The sequence below is a fragment of the Herpailurus yagouaroundi genome, unplaced genomic scaffold (assembly GCF_014898765.1).
Source record: "Herpailurus yagouaroundi ecotype Mexico unplaced genomic scaffold, PumYag 221, whole genome shotgun sequence".
Classification (NCBI taxonomy): Eukaryota; Metazoa; Chordata; class Mammalia; order Carnivora; family Felidae; genus Herpailurus; species Herpailurus yagouaroundi.
Genome location: NW_024412452.1, coordinates 11,465,130 through 11,478,610, shown reverse-complemented (window position 1 = coordinate 11,478,610; position 13,481 = coordinate 11,465,130). Strand labels below are relative to the sequence as shown.

General features: G+C 38.2%; 1 protein-coding gene across 9 annotated transcripts in view; it reads right to left on the bottom strand.

Annotated features, from left to right (window-relative positions):
- The window catches only part of EXOC6B (exocyst complex component 6B), a 616,421-nt gene that overhangs the window by 178,837 nt on the left and 424,103 nt on the right, over positions 1-13,481 (bottom strand). For all 9 annotated transcript variants that reach the window (XM_040458548.1, XM_040458544.1, XM_040458543.1 and 6 more), the window contains one exon: positions 6,134-6,275. In XM_040458548.1, the coding sequence (XP_040314482.1) occupies positions 6,134-6,275 (142 nt within the window). The remainder of the gene's footprint in view (positions 1-6,133; positions 6,276-13,481) is intronic.

Below are 13,481 nucleotides of genomic sequence, written 5' to 3'. Positions count from 1 at the left end.
TGGTCTTGAAGGCTCCTGATAAACTGCAGAGTCCCTTTTAAAAACATAAATCTAACCAAAAGAATAGAGTAGAATAGAATAGAATAGAATAGAATAGAATAGAATAGAATAGAATAGAATAGAATAGAATAGAAGTAAAATAAAATAGAATAAAATAAAGTGAAATAAAGTAAAGTAAAATAAAAAATAATACAAATACAAATCTAATCAGTCACTCTCCTATTTAAAATCCACTGTTTCCCATTTTATCTCCAGCCTCCAGCATGGTACTCTGCACAAAGAAGGGGCTCCATATGTATTTGTTGAATAAGTGAACATATTACTAAATTAATGCTGTAAATAAGTAGTTGAGCTTGGCCATGAACCTAGACCTCTTTATTTAGAAGGCACAAAGAGAAAGCTTAGGAAATTCCAAATCCAGACCCAGACTGACTAAGAAGTACATGTATGATATAGAGCCCAAGTTTGGTTGAGGAGGTAAAGTAGTAGGCTCTTAAGACTCGCTAGTATTTCAAATCCAGTTTCTCTGCCAGGATCCAGTGCTCCAACATCTAAAACCAAATAGAAGACATACAAACACATGGAGGTATAAGATGAAATCCAGACAAAGTAGAAATATCCACTGCCAGTTTTGAAAGGGAAAGGAATATTTTCTTCATACCTCCTGAATTCCTAATAGCCTCCACTTTAAACGTATTTGGTTTAGGGGCGCCTAGGTGGCTCAGCCGGTTGGGCATCCGACTTCAGCTCAGGTCATGATCTCACCGCTTGGGGAGTTTGAGCCCCGCGTCAGGCTCTGTGCTGACAGCTCACAGCCTGGGGCCTGCTTCAGATTCTCTGTCCCACTCTCTCTCTGCCCCTCCCTTGCTCATGCTCTGTCTCTCTCTCCCTCTCAAGAATAAACAAAACATTAAAAAATAAATTAATTAAAATAAACGTATTTGGTTTAGTGTCCTGTCAGGAAGAATTATGTAACAACATTCCTATTAGATAATGGTGCCCTAAGCATAGTTACTATTTCTAGTAAACAGCCGAGCTGACTGACTGATATCTCACAAGAGCATCAACCTGAGAATCAGAAAATGATCGGTTCTGGATCAGACATTTCAGGACCACAGAAGTTTCACAGACAACTACCAAAAACAAAAATGAATTTCTTAACCCAAATAAAAGGGCATCTTCAAACCTACCTAATTCATACACTATAGACAAAGGTTTGAGTGACCTGCAAAAGTCCTTCTGAGAGTTCTGGATATTTATTAACTGCTGTGGCTGCGGCTGCTGCTACTGCTAATCATAACAGGAGAAGCCACTACTTAATGCATAGTGTTTTGCCAGCCATGAAATAAACCCTTTCATGCATTCTCTTATTTAAATCTGACCCCATTCCTGTAATATTAGTTACTATTATTACTCCTATTTCATAAATGGGGCTGTGAGAGGTTAAATAATTTACACACGGTCACACTAAATATAAGTGGTGTCTTGAATCCATTTGGTTGAGCTGACTCTGAAATCTATGTTCTTAATGACTACACGGCACTAGCTGAATATCTCAGGCTCATGCAATGCATACAATTCCTCTTTTTACTTGGGACCTAAGAAAATGGCAGCCCAGGCCTCAGAGTCAAACACTCAAGGTACATTCACTTTCTGCCTTGTCCAGAGTTTGATTTCTTTCAGGACCTATACAGTTCTTCCAAGGACTCACAGACAATAGAGAAAATACCGCATGCACACACCACTGGGTAGAAAGATGTAAGTGTTAATTATCTTGTCATTTGGGGCTGCTTTTATACGCCTCTGTATAGTTACTTGAATTTTATGTATCATTTCTTTAAGATTTTTTATAGACCACTGAGCATCTAAAGAAAAAAAGAATTAGGGGGATGGTATAGCAAAAGACATAGAATAGAATTCTTTCTTTTAAAGTAAAATAAATGTCCGTGGAAAGTTTCTTGACAGACAAATTACTGACAACCAGAAATGAAACATTAAAACTTCTTAAATCAATGAAACTTAGTGGTTCCACAATATATGGACAAAAAAAATTTCAGTGGTAATATGGTTATTGGAGGTACTGTCATGCCCTACAAATGCTGGCTTCAAGCTGATTCCTGAGTCTGAAAGGCTATTATCAAATGGCTATTCAGATACCGTACTGGCTCTCTGGAACCGCTTTTGCATGGATAACAAACTCTGTTTCCACCCTTTCATTCATAAATACAATATTGTACTGTATGTAAAGTGATCTCTCCACCTCTTAGTCTTAATGGAAAGCTAGCTCTCTGCCAAGGAAACCAATTTGCCTCTACTTCCCTCAGGTAGAAGATGCTCCTTCTTTGACATACAAGGTACTTCAGAATCAGGCCATAACATAGGCATCTTCCTTCCTCCCCTGTGCTTCTCCTAGACCATCACTCCTCTTCTTCAAGGCTCCTATATTTTAGCTTTATCACCTCCATTCCTCTTTATCTTTTAGTTCTGACAAAATGCAGTCATGTAGTCCTTCCCAGTCATTCATCAGACTTAGTTGCTGAACCAATGACATTGGCTGGTTGCCTACTCCTACTCTATATAGAGAGATGAAGTTCTACTCTTTTCTCAAAACTCAGAAATGGATGACTTCATGCTAAATAGCAAAAACCAATCTTGATTCGTCTAGCCAATCATTATGTTTTCATCCTCCAAGTAACTAATTGGTTAAAACAGAGGCGTGTAAAACAATTTTGGTTAAGTAGATGCATGGAATCTGGCGGACTATTTCTAGAAAAAGTTCTGTGGCTGCTGGATATTATCATTTCTGAATATAATCCCTGGAATTGTACTTATATCTGAATGATGAGATCATGGTGACTTTTATTTTCTTTTTCTACTTTTCTTTTTCCCCAAAAAAATTCCTCAAAAAGAAGTTTTTCTTTCTGCAAAATATAAAATTTTGTAAATTATTGAATATGTTTATATTCAGTTTTTTAAAGGCTCTGTCTGCTATTTTCAACATTTCTGTTATCAGTGGGTCTATTTCTATTGCCTGTCCTTTCTTCTTATGGGTCACATTTTTTCCTGTTTCTTTACATGTCCAATCTTAGCTTTTTGCTGTGCAATTGTCAATGCTATATGGTTAAGAGTCTGAATTTTTTTGTGTGTTCCTCTTCCTTCAAAGACAGATGAGTTGTGTTTTGGCAGGCAATTATTTTATTGGTAGATTACCTTTATCTTGTCAGGCCTCTTTTAATTAGGCTTTGTTAGGGTGGATCAAGATTGGCTCTTACTCTAGAACCTGAGCACTCTTAAGGTCTAACTTTTGGGGGTCTTACTGAATGTACAAGATAATTAGCTGGTCTCTCAACTCTGACTGATCAGAATTCCAATTTCTCATAGCACTGTGGGACCTCTAGCATTCCTACTAAGCCCACAGATCCTCAGAGGCTGTTCTCTGCCAATCACAGAATTTTAACCTGCACATGGCAATTTAGTTTTTGACCAAGGGCTCAAGGGCTCTCCGATGCAAACTTCTAGAGTTACTTCTCTAAACAGCTCCTTGCTCTCTTGTATCCTGCCCCACAAATCCCAGCTGCCTCACCAGCCCTATATGCCGATCTCTTTTTTATTTTGTTTTGTTTTGTTTTTTTCGATGTAAAACACTGCTTTTTATTTTGGCTCTACTTTCCTGTGCTGCTGTTTGGATAGTACCCTCTGATAGAAAACGAGAGTGAATGTCAAGTTTACCTTGTGCATTTCCCCTTTCTGAAAGATCACAGCTTTGTGCTGTCTGCTATCCAATGTGTGAAATAAACTGCTTTATACAGTTTATCCAGTTTTACAGTTATTGATAGCAGAAAGGTAGCTTTGAAACCTGTTCCTCTGTGGTGACTGAAACTGGAAGTCTCTACTAAGTAAGTAATTAAAAACAGCATAGCCAATAAAACCTTAATTTCTAGCCACCAAGAGTCAAGTGAGGGAAACCAACAGGCAGTAAAAATAAAAAGGTGGGGAAGAAGTATTAGCAGATTTTTAGTATTTTCCACTATTTTAATTTTCTTAGAATCAAAAAAAAAGTCATCATATCATTTTTGTTCATTTTCATTTCTTGCTGACAGCACAATGAACACCAGAATGCTCTTTATTTCTTCCTTCTTCTTCCTAACCAGAACTAATTTTGTGTTCAACTCCAAGGGCATGATTCATGATGAACCAACTGTCCCAATTACAATGGTCCTCTATCACTTTTCCAGATACTCAGTCTCCGGCCTCCCTTAGAGCCGGAGGTGACCGTACAACTGTATGATGACCAATGAGATACAACAAAGTAGTCTGTTAGGAATCTCCTGAAAAGGTTTCAATTATCTTAATAAAAGGAATAAGTGACACTGGGCTCTTTTTCCTGTCTTGAACGTGAATCTCCTCTTCTTTTTTTTATTGAACTATAGCTGACATACAATATTATATTAGTCTCGATGGCACGGCATAGTGGTTTAATAGTTACATGCAATGCAAAATGCTCACCACAAGGGTAGTTACCATGCCACCATACAAAGGTATTACAATATTATTGACTATCCTCCCTAAGCTCTAATTTTCACCTCTGTGACTTTCCCTATTTCATAACTAGAATTTTGTACCTCTTAATCCCTATCACCTATTTATCCATCCCCCACTCTCCCTCTGGCAACCACCAGTTTGTTTTCTGTATTTATGAGTCTATTTCTTTTTTTTTTAATTTGTTTTATTGTTTAGATTCCACATTTAAGTGAACGTACGGTATCTGTCTTCTTCTCTTAGCATAATACTCTCTATGTCTATCTGTGTTGTCATGAATGGAAAGATTTCATTCTTTTTTATGGCTGAATTCAGTACAATTCCATTGTAGATATATACCACATCTTCTTTATCCATTCATCTATCTATGGATACTTAGGGTGCTTCCATATTTTGACTATTGTAAGTAACGCTGCAATAAACATAGGGCTGTGTGTATCTTTTCAAATTAGTGTTTTTGTTTTCTTTGGGTAAATACTCAGAAGTGGACTCACTGGGTCATATGGCATTTTGGGGTTTTTTTGAGGGAATGTGAATCTCTCCTGACTATCATATAATACATATATGAGAAGGAATAATATGCATGAGGAGGAAAATTCCACACTCTAAGTGTGGCAGAGGAGAGGGAACAAAAGATCCTGGGTCCCCTAAATACCACATGATTTCACTCACATGTGGAATCTAAAAACCAAAACAAATGAATAAACACACAAACAGTAGAATCAGACCTATAAACCCAGAGAACAAACGGCTGGTTGCCAGAGGGAGGAGGGGTGGAGGGATGGGCAAAATGGGTAAAGGAGAGTGAGAAATGCAGGCTTCCAGTTAAGGAATGAATAAGTCATGGGAATAAAAGGCACAGCATAGGGAACACAGTCAAGAATATTGTAATAGCCTTCAATGGAGACAGATGGCAGCTGCACTTGTGGTGAAAACAGCCCAAGGTATATAGAAGCTGAATCACTATGTTATACACCTAAAGCGAATATAACATTGTGTGTCAACTATACTCAAAAACAAACAAACAAACAAACAAACAAATAAATAAATAAAACTTGAGTCCTTGATGACATCACTGAGCAACTAAATCAACACAGCAACTCACTGCCTCGAGAAAAATAAAACCTATGTTTTTAAACCACTCTAACATTTTCTATTTTTACCTGCAATAGAAAGCATTTCTGATTCACAAATGCACACGCATTTGTTCTTTAGACTAAGAAGAGTTTGCAGATAAGATGTAAAAATAGCCTTAAAATATAACATAAAAAAAAGTGACTGGGAACTGCATTCTTCCGAAGTCTTCAGACTAATCAGGTTTTCTTTGGTGCCTATAAAACGCACGTCTGCCTTATCTCCCACTCTAGATTGCAAATTCGTTTGTGGCCAGAGATCTCTGTTCTACATGTGGGCCTAGGCACTCTGGGTGCTCAAATCAGCTTGACGATAGGCCATTTCTACACATCCTTCAAGTTGTCTCCCGTATTTGTCGACCCCATCGGGAACAAAGACCCCACAGACTTAAACTTCTTGGTTTTCACAGACGTGAGTACACAGGTGAAACAAACAAGTGAAGGGTGGTTCACTATCTTACGTTCACATTCTCTGACATCCAAGTTGAACTGCTGCAATGCTCCCAAGGTGAGCTGTCTTACTTCGGCTTCCAGCAACAGCTGCATCAAGGATGTGGCCAAATGCTTGCAAGCTGACATACATGCTGTCTGGGCCACTTTTCCCTGAAATACAAGAGCGTAAATCATGTTAATGGATTACAATGAAATTCCAACAAAAATGACAACTCATTTTTCAGTTAGAGATTTCTTTAAGGTTTTCTCCATCGTGATAGCCTCGGCATTCAATAATCTTGGATTAATAGCACCTGGTGGCAACATCTTAAATATTAGCTTCGTCACCCTGAGTTATACAGCTGTAACATTAAACTAAAATTCACAAAGCCCAGATGTTTAACATCCAAGCGCTTTTACCTAAACAACAGATAAACAACATTCAAAATTTTAATTAAACAGAGAAGGATTTTTTCCACAGAAATAAATTTTAAAAAGTCCCATCCAAAATTACTATAATTCTTGGGGCACCTGGGTGGCTCAGTCGGCTAAGCGTCCGAATTCGGCTCAGGTCACGAGCTCACGGTCCGTGAGTTCGAGCCCCATGTCGGGCTCTGGGCTGACGGCTCAGAGCCTGGAGCCTGTTTCAGAGTCTGTGTCTCCCTCTCTCTCTGACCGTCCCCCGTTCATGCTCTGTCTCTCTCTGTCTCAAAAGTAAATAAACGTTAAAAAAAATTCAAAATTACTATAATTCTTAAAAGACAAATGTAAACAACATGCCCTAATTTATCTAGAAACCAAAGTGTTTACTGCTTTATGATTTAACACACACAAAAAGGAAAAGAACAATTAAGGTTTCCTGAAAAAAAAAATGAAGAGGATGAATTTTGTTTTCTTAAAAAATGAACATGAAAGGGTACCTGGCTGGCTCAGTTGGGTGGAGCATGCGACTTTTGATCTTGGGGTTCTAAGTTCAAGGCCCATGTTGGGTTTTGAGATTACTCAAAAAAATAAAATAAAATCTTAAAAAAAAAAAATGAACACTGAGGTTTATAAACATAAACTGTAAGCTAATTTCATTTTATTTTAATTTTTTAATGTTTATTTTTGAGAGAGAGAGAGAGACAGAAACAGAGCAAGCAAGGAAAAGGCAGAGAGAGAGGGAGACACAGAATCTGAAGCAGGCTCTAGGCTCTGAACTGTCAGCACAGAGGCCAATGTGGGGCTCGAACCCATGAACCATGAGATCATGACCTGAGCTGAAGTCGGATGCTTAACCCACTGAGCCATCCAGGAGTCCCTAAGCTAATTTTCAAAATATTGATATTAAAATTAATATTTACTATCTTCTTTAAAGGATTCAAACACTTTGCATCTTAGTCCCAGATCTAAGCTATAAACCAGAGAAGAGAAATCCACTTTTTTCCAGATACTTATCCATTTTATTTGTTATTTATCATCTATTCTGAAAAACAGGATGATAATGTTTCAAAAAGTCTGAGATCTCAAGTTAGTCAATGGATCCTTCTATTTTGAAATTATGAAATATTTCAATCATACAGAAAGGTATACAGAATTATATGATGAATACTTATGTATCTATTAAACATTATAAATATAGTTTCAGCCCTTGTATGACCTCCTTAATCACTTTCTTTCCTCTCCCTAGAGACAACCATTATTGTTGCTAGGTACACCAGCTAAATTTTTAAAATACTATTATAAAGTTACATATAAGTATATAATAAAAAAATTTTATGTATTTTGAAACTTTCTATCATATCATACAATATGTCTCTCTGCAACTTGCTTTTTTGGTTCAATATTATAAATGTGAAATTTTTTAAATGTAATACATGTGGCTGCAGTTTATTCTTTTAATTATCCCACGGTATTTCATTTTAGGAGTATACCACAATTTACTTGCCTATGTCTACCCTTCTGTTGTTGGAGATCTAGGATGTTTACATATATATATATATATATGCCTATCTGCTAACGTGATATATATGTGTATATATATAGATATATATGTATACCTATATATACATATATATGTATATTCTATTATAAATGCAGTAGGTCATGGAGTAATGTAAGTCTAGTAAGAAGTCATGAAAATGCCAGATTCTGACTACAACGTCTTTAACGTTTTTCTCCTATGTTTCACTGGGCCAGGGCCTTCCTCAAAAGTAGCAGGCTTTAAATAAAAAAAAATATAATAAACAATACCACAATGAATTTTGAAATTTGTGTACCTTTTTATATACTTTGGATAATTCCTTTAAGATTATTTCCTTGGACCATATTAGGGTATCAGTATTGTGATTCATAATGCATATGCATATATGAGAAGAAAAACATAGGTGGAAACTAGATCCCTAAATATCTCACTATAAACTGCTTTGCTTAAGGTATGTGCTGATTTATAATGTCCCCACATATTTATGAGAGTATCACTAATTGCATAGTCACTAGCACTGAGTACTATATAAATTTTTCTCTCCTAATTAAATAGGAGATATTTTATGATTCTATGTCTTTTGATTACTCTGTGAGATTGAATGTTTTCCAAATTTTTATTTATTTGACTAGAGTATTATTTTATGGCATAAAAATAACAGGGTGATAAGCAATGCCCTATTTTGTATACATACTAGAAGTGTTCCTCATGTATATGCTTCTGCTTGTATGTTCTGAAGATCCACACTCTGGATGACTTAAGACAACAAATGGAAATACCTAAGTTAGGGAGTACTGCACAGACCGAGTGAGAAAGAGGCAATGGAAGTACACAGAATCCTAAAGAGAAGAGTTATATTGTGAATGAAATCCCCAATAAGAGGCTTGCTTTCAGTTAAACCCACTGGAGACCTGGAACAGACACCACACCAAGGAGAGCCATGGAGTTCAACACACTTACAGGCCCTGGGTGAACAATCAGAGGGGGCGGATCAATGCTGTGAGGAGCCCTGTGGGTTTTCAACAATGAGAGCAGGAATGGAGTGAAGGAAGGAAGATGAGACTACAGCAGATGCCCAGAGACAGCAGTGCAGATCAGAAGCCAGAAAAAAGGGTAAGAAACTGTCATCTCTTGGGCATTACTCTATGCCCATTACTCTATGCCCAAGATTTGCTACAGCCTAAACAGTTGGCATCTTGTGCTATTTCACTTAATTCTCAGAATTACCGCAAGAAGTTGGGATTATTTTTTTTCTTTTAGATAAATAAACTAAGGCTCTCTGTGAAGTTCAGAAATGTAGACAAATTCATAGAGTTATGGGTATTTCCACCCAGTCCTAAATCTGTATCTTTCCACTAAACCATCACCTAAAAAGCAGTAGTAGGGGCGCCTGGGTGGCGTAGTCGGTTAAGCGTCCGACTTCAGCCAGGTCACGATCTTGCGGTCCGGGAGTTCGAGCCCCGCATCAGGCTCTGGGCTGATGGCTCAGAGCCTGGAGCCTGTTTCCGATTCTGTGTCTCCCTCTCTCTCTGCCCCTCCCCCGTTCATGCTCTGTCTCTCTCTGTCCCAAAAATAAATAAACGTTGAAAAAAAATTTAAAAAAAAAAAAAAAAAAAAAAAGCAGTAGTAAATCTTATACTGTCTTACACCGAAATACTGAGCAAAAACTGGTCCAGATGTTAACAAGGTTAATGGGTTATCCAAGGCATAGACTAGGCCCAAACAGGTAAGATAGTGGTAGCTCAGGAGCCAACTCTTCAAATACTGAGTAGCAGCAGGGACATACTTTGTAACTTGTAGCCCAACATGATTATCAAGGCCAAGATATTTAAAGGACCCGACAAGGTGAACATGGAGATGTTGTGAAAATCAAACAGCTACAAGCCCCATTAAGCCAGAGGCTGAAGATAGCACTGGAAAGGCTTCTTTCAGTGGCCAAAACAGATTGCCAGGGAGAAGCACAACTAGACTGGTAACATGAAAATAAGATAGATCTGAGTCAGAAAGTCCCCTAGCTGTGTAATTTGGGGTAAATTAGTTGATACTTCTGATTCCTTATTCAACTCAATATAGTAAATAGCTTATTAATCTTAACATAGTCACAAGAAACACAATTTGGCTTTCATGTCCATATCAACATATATCAATCGATGATGCTAAATGCACTTAGACATGATCATGCCTTATTCTACTCTAACACACAAAGTTATTTAACTGCCCTCCAATCACTTTTCACCCGACTTCCCCTCAAGCTAATTATTTCCAAACAAAATGATAATTGCAGAAAATCATGTTTTCATTGTCAAATATTTTTCTAACTCTAGAAAGCACTTTGGGATTTTTCTAATTCACAGTCCACTATCCATCCTCTCTTTCACTTCTAGTTTCCATTACCACCACACTGTCCATAGGTGTTCAAAGAAAGGATAAACACAGACTCAGGCAATGACAAGCAACGCGCTATGCAATAAAAATTGGTGGTTTCACCAATTTTTTCACCCTCTTCATTAAGTAATCTTATTACGAAGCAGATTCTTTCCAAGAACATACAGCCAACGTCTCTAGGACAGGGTAAGAATTTGGGACCTAGGAAAACCTAAACTGATGAAATGGCCCATAAAAATGCCTTTTGGATACCTCTAGGAAGACTTTCAAATCAGCCTAATGACACCTAGGCTGTATCTCATGAAGCTGTAATAGTGTCCGTGTATGGAGAACCTGCAAGAATAAACGTAGAATGCCAGACAAGATGAAAAATGAGCTCAGAATTGCCATATTTTGAACACACAAGAAACCTGGGGTGCAGGGCGGGTTTGAGTCACAGGGATGTTGCCTAGTTCAATAGGCAACAACATGCTGCCTCTCGATGCATCTACAATATTTACATACTCCAAGACAGTCAACAAACATCACCTAAATGAATTAAAAGTCCACTACCACCCACTACCAAAGCATTTTAGTTCATAGTATTTTTCAATCTAGTTACAATTTTTTTTTTTTAAGTTTTAAGAAGGGAAGAGGAGTAAACTGGTGACAAGTTCATAATGTTAATTCAAAATCAGGCTTATGGCCATAGAGAGAACCATCACCACTGGGTGTGAGTCAAGACCCAAGAAAATACTTTTTTGGTTTTCACCATGTAGCTCTTTGATAACCAAATCAACTCACTCACTTACTGCAAAAATATACTCAGACTTGGGGCGCCTGGGTGGCTCAGTCAGTTAAGCGTCCGACTTCGGCTCAGGTCATGATCTCGCAGTCCGTGAGTTTGAGCCCCGAGTCGGGCTCTGTGCTGATCACTCAGAGCCTGGAGCCTGTTTCGGATTCTGTGTCTCCCTCTCTCTCTGACCCTCCCCTGTTCATGCTCTGTCTCTCTCTGTCTCAAAAATAAGTAAACGTTAAAAAAAAAATTTAAAAAATATACTCAGATTTATGTTCTGTAATTCAAATTATCCTCTCTACCTCCGCCTCTACTTACTGTCTGTCTTCCTTGTATCACAATACTTTACACAGAGTGATATACTGCACTGTCATACAATGCATGTACATTTTCTCGAAAAGCATATGGTCTGAAAGGAAAGAAACTATGGCATCAAAACTGCAAAGCAGGTACACACTGATACGTAACTGTATGTCTTGGAGGTATCTAATTCTCTTTACAAAAAGGGAGATATCCATTGTTTCTTACACAAAGACACAAACACAATTAAGACAAATGTTTAGAAATCTCACAGACTCCTTAAAAGACATACAGAAAGCTTAATATTCATCACTTTCTCTTTTTTAAATTTTAATGTTTATTTATTTTTCAGAGAGAGACAGAGTGTTAGTGGAGGAGGGGCAGAGAGAGAGGGAGACACAGAATTTGAAGCAGGCTCCAGGCTCTGAGCTGTCAGCATAGGGCCCATCGTGGGGCTCGAACCCACGAAGGGTGAGATCATAACGTGAGCCGAAGTCAGACGCTTAACCAACTGAGCCACCCAGGCACCCCAGTATTCATTACTTTCAATTACCATGTACTTCAATTACACGATACTAAGTTCTATGTCAGAGAACACAAATGAATAGAGGTGAGGAGCTTAGAGAAAGCATCGCCATCATCAATCCCACCACTATCTCTACCATCGCCAGACTGGCTGCCTTCATTTATTAAGCATTGACTATGTCCAAATGTTTTGAACATGTTCTCACATAATTCTTGCAAGAACCCCATGAAGTATTTAACCCTTGATTTATACATGTGAGTACAGAGGAGTTAAACTATAGAGTGTATCTTGCAAGTGGTGAAGCTGGGATGTGAACCCAGCCCTGTCAGACACCAAAGACCTAATAATCATTTGATTCTGCTTCCCAGTAAAGGGACTTTGGTAATTGCCATGTGTTTCTGTTGCTCCATGACTTGGGATAAGGGAATGGAGAGGACAAGAAAAATCACACAAGTCTAAAAGGCCAGGATACTGAGCGAGAGGTTTTTTCTCCCTTCTCCATTAAGGAAGCATCAAAAGAAAGCTCAGTTCACAGTAGGTACTGAGAATGGACTCCAACCACAGCTCTCTGTCAGCTTACTGGGATCAGACCCTGACTCCAAGATCACCAAGGATCTTGGCTTAGTCACTGCAAATGGCCAAAGCCAAATTTCTCTTTCTCTGGATAATCTTAGCAAGTTTCAAAGTAAGACAAATGCAAAGTGCCAGAAACTGTTCTGTGAAAGAGAGCTGTCTTTTTCACACCAACTTTCTCTTTTGCTTTTGCTTCCTGAATAACACTCCCTTGCTTACATTTTGGTTTTGTCAAATTTTTCTTTCTCAAGTCATGTAATGAGTTATTTCACTGGGAAACAGAGAAAAGTTCAGATGCAGAAACTGATCTAGCAAGGCAAGTAAGAGCTCTGCAGAGAGAATGTAAAGCCACGCTATAAAGCGCTCCCTTTCTGTTTACCTGGTGCCTCTGCTCCCTTAACCTTCTATTCTGACCTTTACTGTAGGCATTCCCTTTAATATGGACCCTTGTCTTATTTCTGCCTGCCCCAGGGAACTTGATTTTTGATTGCTAACTTGCTTTCCTTTATTGAATAAGAAAGCTACCTTGTTCCTTTTTCCTCAATAGCCCATAGCTATGGATAAGACCAATTCATTCCAGAGCACTGGATCCCTATTTATTTAAGGTGGACATTCATTAAGTTATATTTGGAGGAATAGAACTCTGGGTCTTCGCATAAGTTTTTGTCATCTGGGACCCATGCCTGGAACTTGGGTTCCCATGTGCTGCAGAAATTCCATGAACAAATTTTTACTTCACCATTATACTTAAACCATCAAAAAAAATCACACATCTGGGTGCCTGGGTGGCCCAGTTGGTCAAGTAACTGACTCTTGATTTTGGCTCAGGTCATGATCTCATGGTTCCTGAAAGCA